At 44.0% G+C, this 18,405-nt stretch overlaps 1 protein-coding gene across 2 annotated transcripts in view; it reads left to right on the top strand.

Moving 5' to 3' along the window:
• The window catches only part of NELL1 (neural EGFL like 1), an 860,623-nt gene that overhangs the window by 210,748 nt on the left and 631,470 nt on the right, over window positions 1–18,405 (top strand). For both annotated transcript variants that reach the window (XM_046016014.1, XM_046016013.1), the window contains exons 10-11: window positions 4,140–4,213; window positions 8,778–8,877. In XM_046016014.1, the coding sequence (XP_045871970.1) occupies window positions 4,140–4,213; window positions 8,778–8,877 (174 nt within the window). The remainder of the gene's footprint in view (window positions 1–4,139; window positions 4,214–8,777; window positions 8,878–18,405) is intronic.

Genomic DNA, 18,405 nt, shown 5'->3' with positions numbered 1-18,405 from the left:
GTGAGCCAGAGATGCTGGAGGGACACTCAGCACGATGCGGGCATCTTGCTCAGAGAGGCGGTATCTGGAGTCAGATCTGTGAATGAGCTCACTGAGGCGGGGAGGATTCCTGGGTCTTAGCCTTCCCGATCTGCCCGTCCCCTTTACAGTGCGGTTCAGAGGGCTGGTTTTGATATTCTAACCCACTGATTGCCACGGGATGGCTGGAGTGTGTGTAGGGGACACATACTTAAATAAAGACAGAGCAGCCTAATGTCTGTATCTGACAGGGCTGCCAAGTGCCTCCTGCCAATTGTTTATTCAGTGTGCACCCAGATGGCAAAAGTGTCCAGTCATTGCACTGGAGAAATCAGGTCCAAATTGGAAGGGCCCCATGTTTGTGGGTGGACGGAGATGCATCTGGATAACTATTTCTCGAAATCCTCAGGACATTGGTTTCTGATGTCACAGAGAAGTGCGTGTTGGTGCCAGGTTTCAATTTCATGGTCGTACACTGTAAAATATTCTAGCTGGCATGTCCCCAGTGTGATATGAAGGGCTGCAGGTATGCATTTACATTTCTACTCCTACTGAGAGCTTTGGAAAGGAGTCCCAAATGCCCCAGCCAGAGGCGCTGGAGCCTGACTCACCTTATGCTTGGATTTCCTCAGACATCAAAAATAAGCCTTTTGGCTATAGATCAAGAGGCGGGATAATGAGGATTGATGTCAGGCGTATGGAGGGCAGTGACAGAAAAGGAGGGGTATGGTCGGAGAAGTGGTTTGGGAAAAAGAGAAAGCAAGGGATATTCTTGTGACCTCCACTGGTGATCCTGAAAGCTGGCCCAAGATCAGTTCATTGCGAGTTGATATTGTGATCATGTCTACATCTTGCACCACTGCAAATGGCTGAGGCATGTGGCGTGATGTCGATGTCATTCATAGCCCCCAGAACACCTTGCTACGTGAGGACGTAAAGTTTGGTGGACATGGTTTTTTATACAAGACTGGTGAATTTGAGGGATGTTTCCCTCTGTGTGTGGCGTTGAATGTAGACAGGAAGGCTTGCTATCTCCAGACAGACTCCTCCAGATCTCCTATCAGAGGAGAGGAATCAGGCAAATTTCTTAAAACAGGGGAGCAAATGGGTTCATACCATTCTGTGGGGGACAAGGGGCAAAATGAGGAAGAAAAGTCGATTTCTTTGCTTCTGAGCCTGGGCCAAGAAGCAGGTGGCAGATTTGACAGCAGTGTGCTTAGCAGAGCTCTCACTCTGGGACAAGCCTTCTTGCCAAGTTGGCAGCAGCTGTGTTTGGGAGTGTGGAAGTGGATTGGACAGGAATTCCAGGCTCCTGGAGGATGTGTGGTCTCCCCATGTGGGTATGCAGGGAAATCTGCATCATCATTAGGACCAATGAGTCATGGTCCGCTGATGATCAAGAAAACTGAGGCATACGAGATGGTTGTGGGCAACTTTTTCAAGGAAGGAAAAATTGATGTAGAAAATTCTCTACTTTCTGTTGCTGTTTTTGGTCTGAAACTCTTGATGCCTGCTTTTAATGTTTGAAACTGCATTGAATAGCAGAAGGGACTCTTATTTGGGAATCAGAACTTTTGACTGGTTTTCACTACCAACTACAGGCACATCAATGCTCAAATTACTGTTACTAAGCCCAGAGGGTTGCTGATCTGGTGGCTGGAGATGAAATGATGAAATAGACTCAGACCCTGTCCTCACGGAGGTTATAGCTAGCGGGAGAGATGTATAATGAATTGGGCGACAGAGAACGTGAGGTGTCAGAGCTGGATCCAGAGTACGTGGAAGCACAAAGTGAGGGCAGTGCACAGTCCCGGAAGTCAGGAAAATCTTGCTGGAGGTCAGGCTTATGTTGAAACTGGTGGGTATAGAGGATGGGAGGTTGCCAGGGGAAGGCTGACGAGGCTGCCTATTCTTGGAGAAGATGATAGTATGTGCAGATCCCAGATGCAAAGGAGAAGGCATGGCTGGGGTATCCGTGGATGTTGAATGTTTGTGGGCGGGGAGGGGTTGGGAGGGTGGGGAATTAATACAGAGGAATTGATGAGCTGTGAAGCTTGAGAGAGAAGGAAGAGCTACCTGAATGGCTTTGTTTGCTGCATTAAGGAATTGGGACTATATTTTCAGGGCGTCAGTGACCCATGAGGATTTTAAAGCATGGCCTCATGTTTGTGATTTGCAAAATATGTCTGACTGTTTTATGGGGAAGAACTGAATAAGATTGAGACCAGAACAAGGGAGAAAGGACAGGAGATTCTGGGTCCTAAAGAAGAAGGAATGAAGATAGTTGCAGGTGGTAGGTAATAGACAAAAGTAGGTTAACTTGAGAAACTTAAGGAGGGAGCCGTGTTGTGATTTGGATACTGATTGGGCATCGGGTTGAATAAGAGGGAGAGGTTTAAAGGACCCCGGGTGGTAGGGTGCGGGTGCTGGGGTAGATAACAGTGCCAATTAGGAAAGGAGACACTAGAATGGAACAGATTCAGTTGGGCATGGGTTTTTGCAGGTCATTTTCCAACAGGAAGCAGACGCTGGAATATTTCCTTGTCCTTTATTAGGAAGGATCTGTCAGGATATTCTAGGGTAGAGAGAGATCCTGAAGGAAACAGAATCGGGCAGATAAAGAGGTTGAACTACAATACAGTTACCAAAACACTTCAGCCATTCCTCCAGGGAGTTCTGGAGCCGGAATGACTTTTCAGAGGGATCCCTAGTTGGGGCAAGTGGCTAACTTTGCCCTCCTTTACCAACCACTGACTGTATGTGGGCTAGCCTAGGGAGAGCATTTGACCTTGGATGAGGGGGCTTGCTTCAAACAAGGGCAAGTCCTGGATCACTGTTCAGCTGAGCTGGTCTTCGTCAGTTTCCCCAGTAGCTGCAGGAATGAGTCCTTTGGCCATCCAGGGGGAGCCAGGTGGCACACCACCGCATCCACTATGGGATCATAATGCTAAGTTTACAAAATCTCTGGGATTTCTTCTTCTTGTGGCTCTCAAGAGGATGTTGGAGAAGTTGATTGCTGAGGTCTGTAGATACTTAAGTGTTCCACGAGAGCCGGAAGCTTGTAGAATTAGGAAACCACCAAATTAACTTGTTTCTAACTGATGCAGAAACAGAAACTCTAAGAGCTAAGGTTGTTTTTATAAGATGCAGAGTGAGTGGTAGAGATGCCGTCGTGTGCATGTCTTCTGCTTCGGCTGAAGGCTAGGGTAGAAGGTGCCTCATCTATGCAGAAAGAGTAATCAGGCCCTTAGTTCCCCATTCCTGTTGATGTGGCTGGAGACCCAGTAGGGTCAGATCAAATTAACATATTCTGCACTTGTTTAAAAGTGAGTCAGCAAGTTGAATTGAGGACTGAGTCCCAGGAGAATCTGAATTGAATGGAGGAGTTCCATTTATGTTTTTTACCTTTTCTGCAAGGCCTGCCTCTACTTCATGCCTTCCCTAGTAGCCTGCTAAGCTAACCTTTCCAAAGAGAGACTCTCTAGGGCATGGATAAGTGGACTGGTTTGGCTTGTATTTCTCAATGGTTTTGAACTTAATAGGAACATAGAGTATAAGGGCATGCATTTCCCACGATCACAGGAGGAAAGAAAAATGGTGTCCTTCTGCCTCAGGGCTGAGGTTCTGATGATTGAACATAGAAGTCCCCTTTTACTTACTCATTCATTTTATAGCTGGAGTGTAAGAATCAAAGGTCCCACTATTGTACTCCATAGAGATGACCACTGCTGCTTCCTTGTTTTCACTTCTGACCACATCAGTTCATTTTCTGAGTCCTTTAGCAGTGACATTGAAATAGCTGTATATCCTTAGAGTGACGGACTGGTGGCAGACATAGTGAAGATGACCATTTGACGCAGACCCGACAGTTGTCCTTACAACAGTCCTCTCCTCATGTCTTACTCCAGCCAAAGATTTTTTTTTTTTTAAGTAGGTCCTACACCCAGTGTGGGGCTCAAACTGATGACCCTGAGATCAAGAGTTGCATGGTCCACCAACTGAGCCAGCCAGACACCCCGCAAAGAGATTCTTACTGTTTAGAATTCACTGAAGCTGGATGGCACCTCTGAGGTCAATTAGTTGCATAGCATGACTGACCCGTTTTTCTGTTTTTGTTACAGCAAAATGTATCTATGGAGGAAAAGTCCTTGCAGAAGGCCAGCGGATTTTAACAAAGAGCTGCCGGGAATGCAGAGTAAGTTTCTGTCTTATGATCCCCATCCCTTGTTGTGGGGGCGGTGGTTACCAGGTAGACAGATGGGCTTTGATAGGGATCTGGAGTGGAGCATGTTGGCTTGAGTGGGTCCCTGAGGGGAAGGACTCAGTGGGGGCTGGGGGGGTGCTGCTGTCCAGGTTGGGAAGGTCTCACCCACCGTCATCACTCTGCTAGCTTCTGCTCAGCTGTGGATCAGGTACCTTGGGGATAGCTACTGAAGGATGTGAGAAGGTGAAGGGAGCCAGCAGTTACTAGGAGTCAGGGAGCTGGGCAGGTAGCCCTGGGACAGGATTTTGAATTAATTTTGGGGAAATCTCTTTGTGATGCCAACTCTGGATGGTGCTATCTCTACTCCCAAGTGTCTTAAAGATTGTGAGAAAATGCCTATCCCCTGTCTGCTCCCCCCCCCCCCCCCCATCGATTTCTTGGAGTAAGATGTGTAAAAGCAGAGATCTTCAGTGATCATTCAGCTAACATACCTTGACCAACTGCTCCATACTAGCGTGGTACTACTCTGGGTATGTAACGGCGAACACAAACAAGTCCCTGCTTTTATAGAACTTGCAGTCTACTGGGGGAGACAGATAATAAAAGAAACAATATGCAATATAATGCCAAATCCTATAAAAATACAGAGACTGAAGAGAAAGAGAGAGCTTTTGGGTGGGTGTGGTAGTCTGGGAAGGCCTTTCTGCAGAGGTACTGTTTGAACAAAGTGTAGGAGCTACTGGGGTGAGGGGCCATCGTTGGAGCGGAGCAGCGAGAGATAGAGGGAAGGAAGGGAAGGAGGGAGCATGCATACGAGGTGGTGCCTTACAGGGAAGCTGCAGTCCTACAAGGAAGCGCCACTGGTTTTGTGGGGCATTTCCAGAGAGACTGACAGGAACCACTTGGGCCTCAGAATTGCCCATCTTTGGATGTGGTTGTAACTGCACCATTTCATTTGCTTTTCATCACATCCCTGAGGAAAAGAAGGGAATCACTTTCAAGGATGGAGGAGAATGAGACGTTTAGAGACCTGAAGAAGATCTGGAGGAACTTGAATCCGATTCTTTATTGGGGCCATGTTGGGGTGGGGGAGGTGGGTAGAGGAAAGGCTCTTGGCTGTTTCCTGTCTCTCACAGGCTAGAATTTACCCCTGGGTGGGGGTTAACTCCCTCTGACTTTCCTATTGTATTTCCCATCCCCCCTTTCTTCGCTGCCTCTGGGAATGGCGGGGATTTTCTTGCTCCTGACGGTCTGGTGGGGATGGAGGTACGGTGGTCTTTCTGCATCAGCGGATGCTATGCGTAGGAGCTCCTCAGTCCATGGCAGAGGGAGGGAAGGTGTGGCAATGAAGGCTCTGTGATCTCTGTCGTCAAGGCGGGCCACTGGACTTGGGCATGGGGAGAGCTAGTGGTGGTGGTGGGATGGGGCGGTTCTCCAGCCTAGGATGTTGGGTGGATTCGATGAGATAAAGCATGTGAAGAAGAAGAAACAAACTCTTATTTCAAATATTTTTACCAAGTGTTTTTAGAAGTTAAGATACTGTGTTTTTTTTTAAACCAAGATGAATAAACTCTTCTAGTAGTCTTGCTCAATTTTGTTCAATTATTGCTGCCCTGCAACAATTTGTTACTGACAATTTTTTGATGTAATGATGTGAGTTTTTGTGTTATTGGAAATTCAGGTTGAAGCACAGTGATTAGTAAAGAACTTGAAAGTGTTTATATTTGACCAATGACAGAGACTGTCACCCTAAATGAGAAAGAAAGGAAGAATTGTATTTTCCCACCAACACAGAGATCTAAGGGTCATAAAATAATGTACTCTAATCAGGGGGATTTAAAAATGTTAATTACCAGGTACTTCTTACCAGAAATAGTTTTGAAAACAAAGTTAAAAAAGGTTTTGTGCCTAATTATGGGGCTGGACTAAATGGATGTAGAGGCACTTACGCTACTGTAATCACAGTTCATATTATTTTCAAAATCATGCAAAGGGGGTTGTCTCTGTTGAAACATTTGAAATTATGATCTTGCTCATTAAATATGTTAAAGGTTGATTAGAATTGTCTGATTTAATCAGCAGTCAAGGCAAGCCCTTTTCATTTAAAAAAAAAAACAAAACCAATGACTGCTCTGATTATTTTTTTTTAAAAGTCTCCATGCCACTTTAAATATTTCTTTTAACAAAAGCAAATACATACTCCAGATGCCAAAATCATGAGTACAGAGGAACAAGTACAAGGAAGAGAAAGGGAATTGCTCCAGGATCTCCCCATCTAGAGATAAGTGTGAGCAGTTTTATTTTTGACAGCCAGGATGAAATATAGCTTACCATCTTGGTTTGGGTTCCCTGAAAAGCAGACCCTACATTAAGGATTTCAGTACGAATGATCCATTAAAGTAGTGCCCTCAGGAGCAACCAGTAAGGGTGTTGGAGGATGCAGGATGGGGATAGGCAAGGAACCGAGCAAGGATGGTTCCAGTAGGGGTGTTGGAGGATGCAGGATGGGGAAAGGCAAGGAACCGAGCAAGGATGGTTCCAGTAGGGGTGTTGGAGTGTAAATTACATCCCAGCTATGGGCTCCCCTGGAGGTAAAGAGCCTCCCATGCCTGTCAATCCCTGGCTTTGGTTATGATGTTGGGGATGTAGAACTTGGGGGTAACTGTTTCTGCTCTCTGCATGGCAGAGGGGCTCCCGTGTCCGAGGAGTGCCATCTGAGGGTGGCAAGGATGAGCCATTAGCAGCAAAACATTCTGAAGCTGGGGGATGGGCACACGGCACTCCTAAAAAGGATACATCAGTGACCATCACTCTTACTTATGCAAGGAGGCAGGAGATAATACATTAATTTGACAGATAGAAGTAGAGGCATTAATGGTGAGTAAGCATTTTGTTTTCCTCTGCATTAAAACTTATGCTGCAGATGATAAGTTTATTCATGTCCATGGGTTAGTAATGATCGGTTTGAGTCCCTGTTGCAGAAACTGAGGTACAACTGATAGGCATAGTGGCTGAGGACCGGTGCCAACTCTTGAGGCTGGATGCGCCCAAATGTGGCCTGGATTGAGGGGTGAGAAGGGAACGTTAGCTGTGAAGGAGACTCGGCATGCCTAGCGGGCTACATTCTCAGATCTTAGGGCCAGTTTTAAGATAAGAGAAAAACAAGAGATCTGGATAACTTGGATCCGATCAGGAAACCAAGAACAAGGAGGATGAAAAGACACTACAAGGAATGTCAGAGGCAGGACTGTCAGGCTGAAAATGACAAGAAAGGGGAGGAAGCCATGGTGCAAATTATCCAAATGATGAGTAGTTAGAAATCAAATTGGTATGTTCATCATTGTTGATGTTCCTAATTAGGAATGGTTGTGCCTGGTGAAGTGGGAGTTCCTGTCCATGGTCCACAGGAAAGGTAGCATCTCAGAAACAGGAAACTGTCTCTCCCCCGTCCTTCCCGGCTGTCCAGCTCCCTCCTCTTCCCCCATCTATGTTGAAAAGTACCTTTTCACCTTAAATGAGACTCCTTTTCAAGCTTGAGTCTTAGTTGACTTAAACAGCTTCTTAGGAATAGGAGAGAAAAACTCAATATTTTAGACAAAATACTCTCAAACCCTTTTTTAATAGTAATTAGTGGTCTAATTTTTAGAATTCAGAATAAAACTAAACACAGTTGCTAGTGATGTCACCAAAAAAGACCTTTGGTGAATGAAGTCATAAAGATTCACCAGGTGAATATGTAAAATTTTGTTTTAAGCGATTTTATTACCATACATGAAAAACCTAGCGTTCCTCTAACCCTCATTCAGATCATTCATACTTGGATAATTTGGCTCTTGCCTGTTTTGTCTGCCAGGAAAGTCTCTTCTTCCTCATACCGTTACTCAAATGTGGCATCTTCTTTATCATTTCTCCCTACCTGGGTAGTATGATTCTCTGATGACACATTTATCATACCTTAATTGTAGAACATTTTTTAGCACTTACCATACTGTTTTAGGGTTTTTAGTTGAGGTTGTCGCTTCTTCCTGCACGCCAACTAGGGACTCGCCAAGCACAAGGAAGACGTGTCACGTAGCTTTGGGTTCGCGGTGTGTGCGATCCTTGAGTGGTAAAGCTGGCTCATAGAAGCTCACGACCGCTCATTTTATGTAACGTCCCTGCTCTTTCAGGGATACCATGTTGGTAAATCTAAGTTGGTCATCATCAGAATGTTCGTACCATAGAAATCCACAAACCCTACAAATTAGGGCTCCCCGTCCAACAGCCCATTGTTATCTTAGCAGCATACCACTGTTAGTGACCTTCTGCTGTGCAGAACTTACCCAAAGATTACTGGTTGAAGTTGAGACTGTTTAGACCTAGAAAAAGATGCTTTCTCTGCCAGGAGTCTCATCAGTTTCATCTGCGACTTTGTCATTATTGTGGAATTCCTGGGAGTACTGTTAATTACTGAGGCTTGTTATCACGGCAGGCTGTTGACAACGTGCCTTATAGATTTGTATCATCAACTAAAAAATACGAACATTGTTTTGTTTCCCAATGATTTGGTTTCCAGGATGGAGTTTTAGTAAAAATCACAGAAGCGTGCCCTCCTTTGAACTGCTCAGAAAAGGACCACATTCTCCCCGAGAATCAGTGCTGCAGTGTCTGTAGAGGTAAGGGGGGCTTGATGGTGGGGCCGTGGGTGGGATGAGGGTGGGGCGCATGAGGGTTTAATGAATAGTGTGAAGGTTGTAACAGGGGTTCCGCTCTGCTCTGCTACCTCAAAGCTTGTGTATCCTAGTTACCTTTCTCAGCCGTAGTCACCTCAGTTATAAACTGAGGGTAATGATAGTCTTACTACTCAGGCCTGCCAGAAGGGTTAAACGGGAAAATGCCTAAGTACCTAGTATCATGCCTGGCCTGTGATAAGTGTTCCGTAGTGACAGTTCCTGCAAGAAGAATGATAGCGCCTGCGATGATGGTTATTATAACCCTCATCATTATTAGATTTTTCTCATGAGTGGCATTGCTAGGCATACTGTTTAGCCCTTTCTGTGAACCAGTTTCTGTATCTGACAGAGACCTATAGTGAATCTTTTCTCAGAGAATTACATGTAACTTTTTTACTTCATGCAAGGAAAAAGAAAAAAAAAAAAAAGGCTTTAGCTAAGTTACACCTAACTGCTAATTCATTCTCTGGCAGAAAGTGTTTTGCTTCCTTTTCCTGGACTTTTCTTTTTTCCCACATTTTGTCATCTTCAAACCCCAGATCACATAACCTTTCCTCTCTGAAAGGACTCATTGTGGTAGAATTACCTGGACTGGGGAGGACCTAAAATTGATTCAGAATCTTATGGAACAAATCCAGTCCAACTCCCCTCTGTTATGTAGAAGCTGTACCCACTGCATATCCGTTTCCACATTCTCAAATACTTACGGAGTTGGGTCCTTCCTGGCTCTCCCTTAAATCTTCTAGACCATAGTGGTTTAGCTTAGGTCACTCCATATTTCACTTTGTTCCATCTTTTCTCTAGCACAAGGGTTGGCAGATATTTTCTGTCAAGGACCACAGAGTAAATATTTTTGGCTTTGTGCGCCAGAAGGTTTCTGTTGCAACAGCTCAACTCAGCTGTTTGGCCAAAGTAACCGAGACAGTAGGTGAGTGAGACAATAGGTGAATTAGAATACAGTGTCATTTACCAGAGGAGGTGGCGGCCCATAATCGTTGACATCCTCCTCTAGCATCCTCAGATGTGTAGGAATGTTCGCTGTTTTATCATGGAGTGTTCAGCTTCTGTGGTGGTTTCTCTGCTTGGTCATGAGAAAGCTACATTTTGGTAAAAATTCCTAGGATGGGGGTGCCTGGGTGGCTCAGTCATTAAGTGTCTGCCTTCGGCTCAGGTCATGATCTCAGGGTCCTGGGATTGAGCCCCGCAGTGGGCTCCCTGCTCAGCGGGAAGCCTGCTTCTCCCTCTCCTGCTCCCCCTGCTTGTGTTCCCTCTCTTGATGGCTCTCTGTCTGTCAAATAAATAAATAAAATCTTAAAAAAAATTCCTAGGGCATCTTAGTATGTTGCTAGCCAAGAATGGCTAACCATGCCATCAGAATATCTTCCCCGATCCATCCGCCTTTTGGCTACAAGCATCTTAGCCCCTGAGATGTTGTAGAAACATGTAAAGATTGACTGGGACTTCCAGAGGGATGCATTTATTAGTAACCGCGATAGGGCTGTAAGGTAGGTCTAATAAATTTAATGCAAAATCCATCACTTGCTATTTGTGAAGGTGCCAAGTGAGACTCGGTTTACGTAAATCCTTCCTGATTTATGGTTTCATTAGAGCAGAATCATTGATTATCCCACTGAAACGCAAGAGGAATTTTGCTGCTCTGGCCGAGTTTACAATAGACTTGGTGTCACTGCTTTTGCTAATTCTTCTCCAGAATGTGTGGACTTCTTTACCCCTGAAGACACTGAGAGATGGGATCTCTCACTGAAAAACAGATTGATTCAGGGTCTCACTGCTGCAACCTGGTGGCTTTTAGCAAACCTTGACCCAGCTTTGAGGGAGAAGTGGGAGGCAGGAGTAAAACTTCCTAGATCAGATTATAGCTAGGACCAGTTTGTGAAGCTGAGGATTTTCTTCTTTCTCTTGATTCCTTCTTTGGCAGGAAACTACCAGCTGTGTTGGGAGGGGGCTGCTGACAGTTCTTTTGGAAGTGTCTGTGTCCAAGAGGGTCGGTTATTCTCTTTGACACCTCTGCATTTCAACAGGAACAAGACAGTGTCTTCAGAAAAGATACAATAAGGAGGGCCTTCTCCTGGGGAATCGGTTGAATTAAACCATTCAGGTATATGGGTTCTCTGATTTACTCCCAACTCAGAGTTCAGACGCTGGAATGGAGCAAGCATTATTGTAGACAGAGGCCTTTGCAGCCCCATTTACTGTTCTTACCATCCCTTCTGTCAACCCAGAGCAGAGCCCAGAACATCCAGCCCCCTTGGGCACATGCTGGAGCTTGCTCTGGCTAGCAGACAATCAGAAAAGGAAAGGAGAATTTTTTTTTTTTCCTGTGCAGTGGGTTGGTCTCTTCATTAGGAAAATGCAGAACTTAAATGAAGATTGACAAAAAGGTAACTCAGGTGAGCTCCAAGGTGTGTTGTCTCAAACTATGCTCTCCATGAACTTAATTCCAGATCCCTCTCTCTCTCTCTCTTTTTAAAGATTTTATTTATTTATTTGACAGAGAGATCACAAGTAGGCAGAGAGGCAGGCAGAGGGACAGGAGGAAACAGGCTCCCTGCTGAGCAGAGAGCCGGATTTGGGGCTTGATCCCAGGACTGTGAGATCATGACCTGAGCCAAAGGCAGAGGCTTAACCCACTGAGCCACCCAGGTGTCTCAATTCAGATCTCTTAATTCCAACTCTTTCCCAAGAGGATCTTGAGAAGTAGCATCATAATCTTTCATAATATCATGGGAAATATTGCTCCCCTAGACTTCTAGTTGTCTTCTACCTTTTCCTCTGGATTGATGTTTTCTGTGTCTTGCAAGAAGAGGAGGGGTTGGTTCATTTCTGTTCTGACAAGACCTGGAAAGCCCACTGGGCCTTTTCGAAAGCCTGTTATTCAGTCCCCCCCTTCCCTTCTGTAAAACAGAAAGTAATGAAAAGGTGATAAACACTCAATTTCTATGTAAAGTAATTTTTAGCCTGCATATGGAGAGGCTGTACCATTTGCTTTGTGGATTGAGATTGCCTGCTGACTGGCAGTAAGTGCTCAGTAAGTGAGCAGAGAGGTGGGCCTCTGATGACCCGAGATGCGTGTTTCCAGGACGAGCACGGCGGCGTGACTTCAGCTGTGTGGCTTCTGACACCCAGCTGTTATTGATTACAGAAACCCAAGCAGCTATAGCCTTGCTCAATACCTGCATGGAGGGCCTTTAATTAGCATATTTATCATCTCTCTCTGTCTTACTGTGAATGTCAGGTCATTAGTCTGAGGGAAATCACCCCATGAGAGCGGATCATTCCTTAGAAGTCTGGATCACAGTCTTCTTCGGGCCTGCAGAGGGAATGGACGTTTTCTGGGGTTTATTTTCATTAGGACTCCGTTGAGCCACCCGACCCGAGGAGGTTTAGACTGGGAATTTAAGACAGTGAAGAAAGTGCTTCTTGCTTTCTGCCCCAGTTGGCTGGCCATAAAATATTCAGAAAGTGCTCATTTTTTTTTTTAAACGTTTCAATGATTGTATCTTATGAATTCTTTAAGTGTAGGAAATGAGGTAGTTGGAGAAACATTCTGACCACATGGAATAATTCTGTCACTGTCCTGTCTGTGACTTGGAAGGAAATGATTTTTAGTACCAGCTATGTTGTTGGCTCAGTGTATTTCTTATATAAGTGTATATTTATCTTATATTAGTGTATATATAAGTGTATATATATCTTACATATATATATACATATACATATGTATATATATACATATCTTTGTATAAGAAATATACAAAATTATGTTCAACCCATTTTGCCGAGTTATAGCTCATTGCCTTGATTCTGAAACTAATTTTTGTTGAGTCATGCCCATTTTCTTAGGCAGTTATGTAGTTTGCCATTGCCTCCCTCTCCCCCATGACTAGTCAAGGAGAGAGAGATTAAGATTTCTCCTGAGTTTTTCTCTTTGTAGGAATTAAAACTAAGACCACAGAGTTAAGAATAACAGACTCTGCCAGACTTATGGCGTTCACTGTCTCAATAGAACTGATGTCCAGACTACGGCCTTGGGCACCTTGTTTCTTTGACTCTTGGGTCATACCAAATGCTGTAACTAATTCCTCTGCCCTTTAAAGAGAAATGAAAGTAATCAGGTGAACTGGTGGTTAAATCCACAGGGCAACTGGTGCAGCCAGGGTGTCCCCAAGGAAGGGATTATAGGACAGTTAGGGAAGACAAAAGCCCAAAGAATAGTGATAGACGTTGGCAGGAGGACACCATTCTGCAGTTGCTGGGGCCCAGGGTATCCATCACCACCAGTAACATCCAGAATAGCCCTAATCCCCACTGAGGTTTCTCTCTGCTGCCTCAGGATAGTTTGTGCCAACAGTGTGCAATTCGCTTACCTTCATCATTATGTTAAGGCAATGGCTGTAGTGGGAGCCTGACTCCAGATGCCAAAATCATGAGTATAGAGGAACAAGTACAAGGAAGAGAAAGGGAATTGGTCCAGAATCTCCCCATCTAGAGATAAGCATGAGCAGTTTTATTTTTGACAGCCAGGATGAAATGTAGCTTACCGTCTCAGTTTGGGTTCCCCGAAAAGCAGACCCTACAGTGAGGCGAAAAGGGGGAGTGAGCACTGGAGTGATATCTATGCTCCTGCTTGGGAAGAAGTGATGAAAGTGTGACTGTAGCCCCAGAAGAACAAGACTTCTCATGAATCGTCAGTGGGCTCCATTAAAGGGGGGCGAAAAGCCAACCATCTTGACCATGCGTCCTCCAAGCTGCTCCAGGAAAACACACCGATCGTTTGACCCATTCCAGAATTCTTGACACACTCCTCATAATTGACTCTAATTGTAGCTTCAGTGTCGCTAGTGACTTTGGAGGGTTTTCCACTGTGTGTTTAAGACTTTCGGTGTTGGGAAAAAAGTTCTTGCCAACATCTGTTCCCAGTGTGTTTATCTGTAATTTTAATTCATGCTCACTTGCCTTGTCATCTGGCCTGGACTGAAATGAGTTGAGATTATTTGTTCTATTTAAGGTTTTATGCCCTTCAATTAAGTCCCCTGAAGACTTTTGGCATCGTATGATTTTTTTCCCCCAGTCTTCCTCATCATTCTAGTCTCCATCAGAATTTGTAATTGACATGGTTTTAGAGAGAGGGTTTTCAGGGTATTTGAGACTAAAAGAGGCCTGGGAAAGAGGCACTTAATGAGTATATTATCTAGTGCTTAAGTGGAAGAACTTACAGTTAGCAGCTGGGGCAGGTCCTGTGCATACTGAGAGCTGGAATCTGATCACCCTCCCAGCAGCCATGAGCTGAGGTGGGCTGGAAAGACAGGGCTCTCTACTCAACTGTTGAGACTGGGAGTGGAGGGCATTTGGAGATGAGTACAGTCTCTGGACATGCGGTGATGTCATTGGCCGTGAAAGTGCTGTAGTGTATCAGGGCCCACGGAGCCTCTAGAAGGAGACACATTGTCTCAGAGAGAAGATCTGAAACTAAGGGCAGGCTGCTTTGCACAGGGAGACCCTTAAGTGTACACTACTGTAAAAGAGAGGGATTGCTATCTAAGAGAGAATCTGGGAGAGTCCAGAGCTCAGTCTCTACTGGGCTCATCCTATAGGCCTAACCCTGTCAACAAGGAGGCAGTGCAATGTCCTTACCGCCAAGGGCCCAGGCTTCTATGGTATGTGTGTTGGTTGTGGAGTACGTATGGGTGTTGAGTTTTCATAAAGGATCTTTGGGCCATATCCCTCCTAGGCACTCCATGGGTGAAGTTATACTTTACCAATGAGGCACACGGAATATACTGTACTTCGTATACCTTTGTTCCTATGTGACTTCCAAGGCTGGGCAATTAGATGTGAAGGGAAAGCTTTTCCAGGATTTAAGTTAGGAGTGCATTTTTTCATTGTCCAGATACATCATTTCAGAGGCAACTTGGTTGACCTGAAGGAGGACACGTTAGGGGTAGGAGATTGGGGGCAAGAAAGGATGTTCTCGGTGGAATCAAACTTGAGCCGCTGAGACAAATCAAATCTTGCCCAAGGCTAGTGGCCTACTGATTCCTTGTGGAAGTCAGAGTAGTGAATCATAAAGATGCTTGTCCCTTATTGGCTGTAGAAGCCAGAGATGCAGCAGAACGGATGAATGGTTTTGCTATCATTATAAAGGGTGTAGGGTGGGATCTAGAGAGTGGCAGTGTGTGTGGGCAGCTCATTATAATATGTAGGGCTATTATATGCAGATGAGGCCGGTGGCTTTAAAAACAGCAAGTTGTTAATGTTATGGTCTTCCATGGACAACAGAACTCTAGATACAGGACCATTAAGGGAGTTCAAATTTTAGACTGTTCACAACTAAGAAAGTGTGACCTCAGCATTTCTGTTGCTTCATTAATTTCCTTGAACATGATATGGGCACATGCTGCTTCATGTGTTTGGGACTTGTCCTATCCTTTGTCCAGTCAGCCTCACTCAGCCTTCACATGGCTTTAGATCTTGTATTAGGACCCTTTTCTAGGATACATTCTTGAAGCACCTTGTTCCTCTCCATCAGAACATCTCTGTACAACCCAGTACTGCACGTCGGTCATTCCATGTGTATGTGTTGGATGACTGAGAGCATGGTTATGCCTTTCACGGCATTTTTGTTGTTGTTCTCTGCTTATTGCCTCACATAGTGCCTGGGTACCCAGTAAGTACTTGTCATATGGATAAATGGCGCCCATGCTAGGAACTAAAATTAAGGAGGTATTCACATAAGACCTGGAATCTCATTTCTGTAGAGAATGTGTCTTCCTTTGAGTATCTGCTCATGGTTACCATTTGAGGCCAAGCTCCAAGTAGGTCTCACCCACCTTAGTATCTTATTCAGGAGTGATACTCTGTCATGGGATTAAGTTATTTTTCTTATGACTTGGTGTATCCAGGTGGCAAGCTACCGTGGAATGTGTCCTGGAGAAAGAAACAAGGTTTGTTCTTTTGGAAAGATCAGGACATGTCATGGACTAGAGAATGCTAATGGCTGGAGGAGTTCTGGTCTCTTGAGGCCAGGGTTAGCATTCCTGGAATGTACCCTTGATGATTAAAATGCTGGCGGGGCAGTCATGCGGGATGGGGTGGAGAGATGGGGTATTAGAATCATATTTGGGTTTTTAGCCCTATTTCACCCATCACCAACCAGCTGTGTAATTAGAGGAGGTAGTTAACATCTTTGAGCCTTGGTGTATTTATCTTTAAAACACTCAATTTTTGCTTTGGAGGACTGAGAAGATTTAGTCATTAACTAAACAAATATTTCTCGACTGCCTATAAGGTATTTCATATTGCCTTAGGCATGAGGTGACTAAACTTCACATCCTTTGTCTTGAAGAATTGAGCTTGTAATGAGATAAACATTATGTAAACACAGAAATATATACATAATAATTGTGATCTCTGCTATGAATAAGAATAATTGGGTGGTGTGGAAGAAAACAATGGGACTTTCTTCAGACTTGGGAGACAAGGAAGCCTTCTCTGAAGAGCTTATGTTTAAGCTGGGACTTGCAGGCTGAGTAGAAATTACTCTGGCAGTGATGTGTAATAATGTTGTGAGTCGGTGGAGCAAGCTTGTAAAGACTGAATCAGGAAAGAGGTGGGAAGACTAGAAGAACTAAAAAGGCTGGAGAGGAATGATGGAGGGAGAGAGGGAGTCTTGTTTGTTGACTAAAGTCCAAGTTAAAGATTTTTATATTCTTCAGTAAAATGGAAGCTGTTGAAAGATTTTTTTAAGGGGAAGAGTGAAGTGATCCAATCTGTTTTAAAAGAATCCCTTTGTGTGCAAAATGGATTAGAGACTGGGCAAGAAGGGGAACAGGAAGCCAAATGAGGTCATGTCCATTTGAGAGATGATAATAGTTTGGATTAGGATGGGTTTTTCTTATTACAGTGAAGTGGAGGAGAAAATGATGTATTCAGGAGATTTTTACAACATAAAATTAACGTATGCAATCCAATTTGAGAACATGAAGTCTCTACCCAGTTTTGTACAGTTGAAGTAAATCAAAACTTGACCTGAGCAGGCAACTTCTATTTCTTCTCTCTGCTCCCTGCCCCCACCACTGCTGAGAAGTATCAGGGTCTCATTTTCATGGTGTTTCAAAAATTTTCCCCAAGTCTTTATGTGCACTGAATGTGGACTAATTGGAAAGCTCTTCAGGAGTTCCATTTCCAGGATGGCTTTGTTGATTAATATAAGGAAATTGAGGTGATTTTGGTGATTAGCAACTTAGGCTTGAGCTGGTAGCATTGTGGTTTAAAAATAAAAGGTAGAGCTCTCAAACTTTAAAACTTAGAAAAGAAAATATTTTTTAGTTGATGTAGGTGGATGTGTTTAAAAAATTTCTATAAAAATTGACACAATATTTTTAACTTATATTCCATGATAAGCATGTGAAGAACAACATGCAACAGTACCATATATTTTAATAATATCACAACTCTGTTTAGTGTTAAAGGTTAAGTTGTGTTAGAGAAATTGGCTATATATTTGCCTCTAGAGGAACATGGAGTAGTTCTCTGCATATTTATAGATTCCTTTGTTCCAGATCACACTTACTGTGGCCTGATAGGTATTTAAGTGTTTGAAGTGACTTAGGCATATTAGGAATGTGGAGGGTGGGGCAGTATATTTGAGGGGTCAGGGCAAAGAGGACTCCTAGTTTTCTGGTTTAGGTGGATAAAGGTACTACAGATGAATGTGAAGAGCCCAGAGAACATGGATTTGGGAAGTAACATCAAGAGTTTGGTTCTGGCTCAGTGACCTATGAGTGCCTGAGAGGATATACAGATGCATTGGCAAGTGACTTTTGGTTCTAATGATATAGTCTATAAAGTGGGATATGCCGGATAGTCAGTGCTATTTCCTATGCTCTGGAGGGGACTCTGAGCCTTTATTGTTGTTTCTAGGGAAGAGTAGATGTTATCAACTGGGGGCCACAAATAATGTGGTGCAAGCATTGCCCTTCACTCAGTTTCTGCAGAGAACAGATTGGCAGAACCTGCAGTTAGGACCTGAGTGGACCTATTTAGAAACCTTTCATAGGACATAGATGGGTTATAATCCACTGAGTATAATTGTTAGTTGTCTAATGACAACTACTAAGTGTAATCATTAGTTGTCTAATGGCAAATACTAAGCTTCCAAGTATTTAAATTGCAGAAGGATTATTTTCTCCGTGTTCTTCACAAGACCTTCAGAATGAAATCATGATTCTGCCCCTTCCTGACTACAGTAACTTGGATAAAAAAAGTTCAAGTCTCAACCACATTTTCCTAATGTGTAATGTAAGGATGACAGCAATTTTTTGGAGTGTGGAGGGTTTTGCGAGGTAAGGTGTTTCAATAGGCTTAGCGCTATACGTGGCATGTTGGAAGAAGTCAGTAAATAGCAGTTTCTATAATAAGATGATTTCTGTGTTTGTGCCAGTGCTAGTT

This window comes from Meles meles, chromosome 8 (assembly GCF_922984935.1).
Source record: "Meles meles chromosome 8, mMelMel3.1 paternal haplotype, whole genome shotgun sequence".
NCBI lineage: Eukaryota > Metazoa > Chordata > Mammalia > Carnivora > Mustelidae > Meles > Meles meles.
Note: the sequence above shows the minus strand (reverse complement) of the source record. Positions and strands in the feature narration are given on the sequence as shown.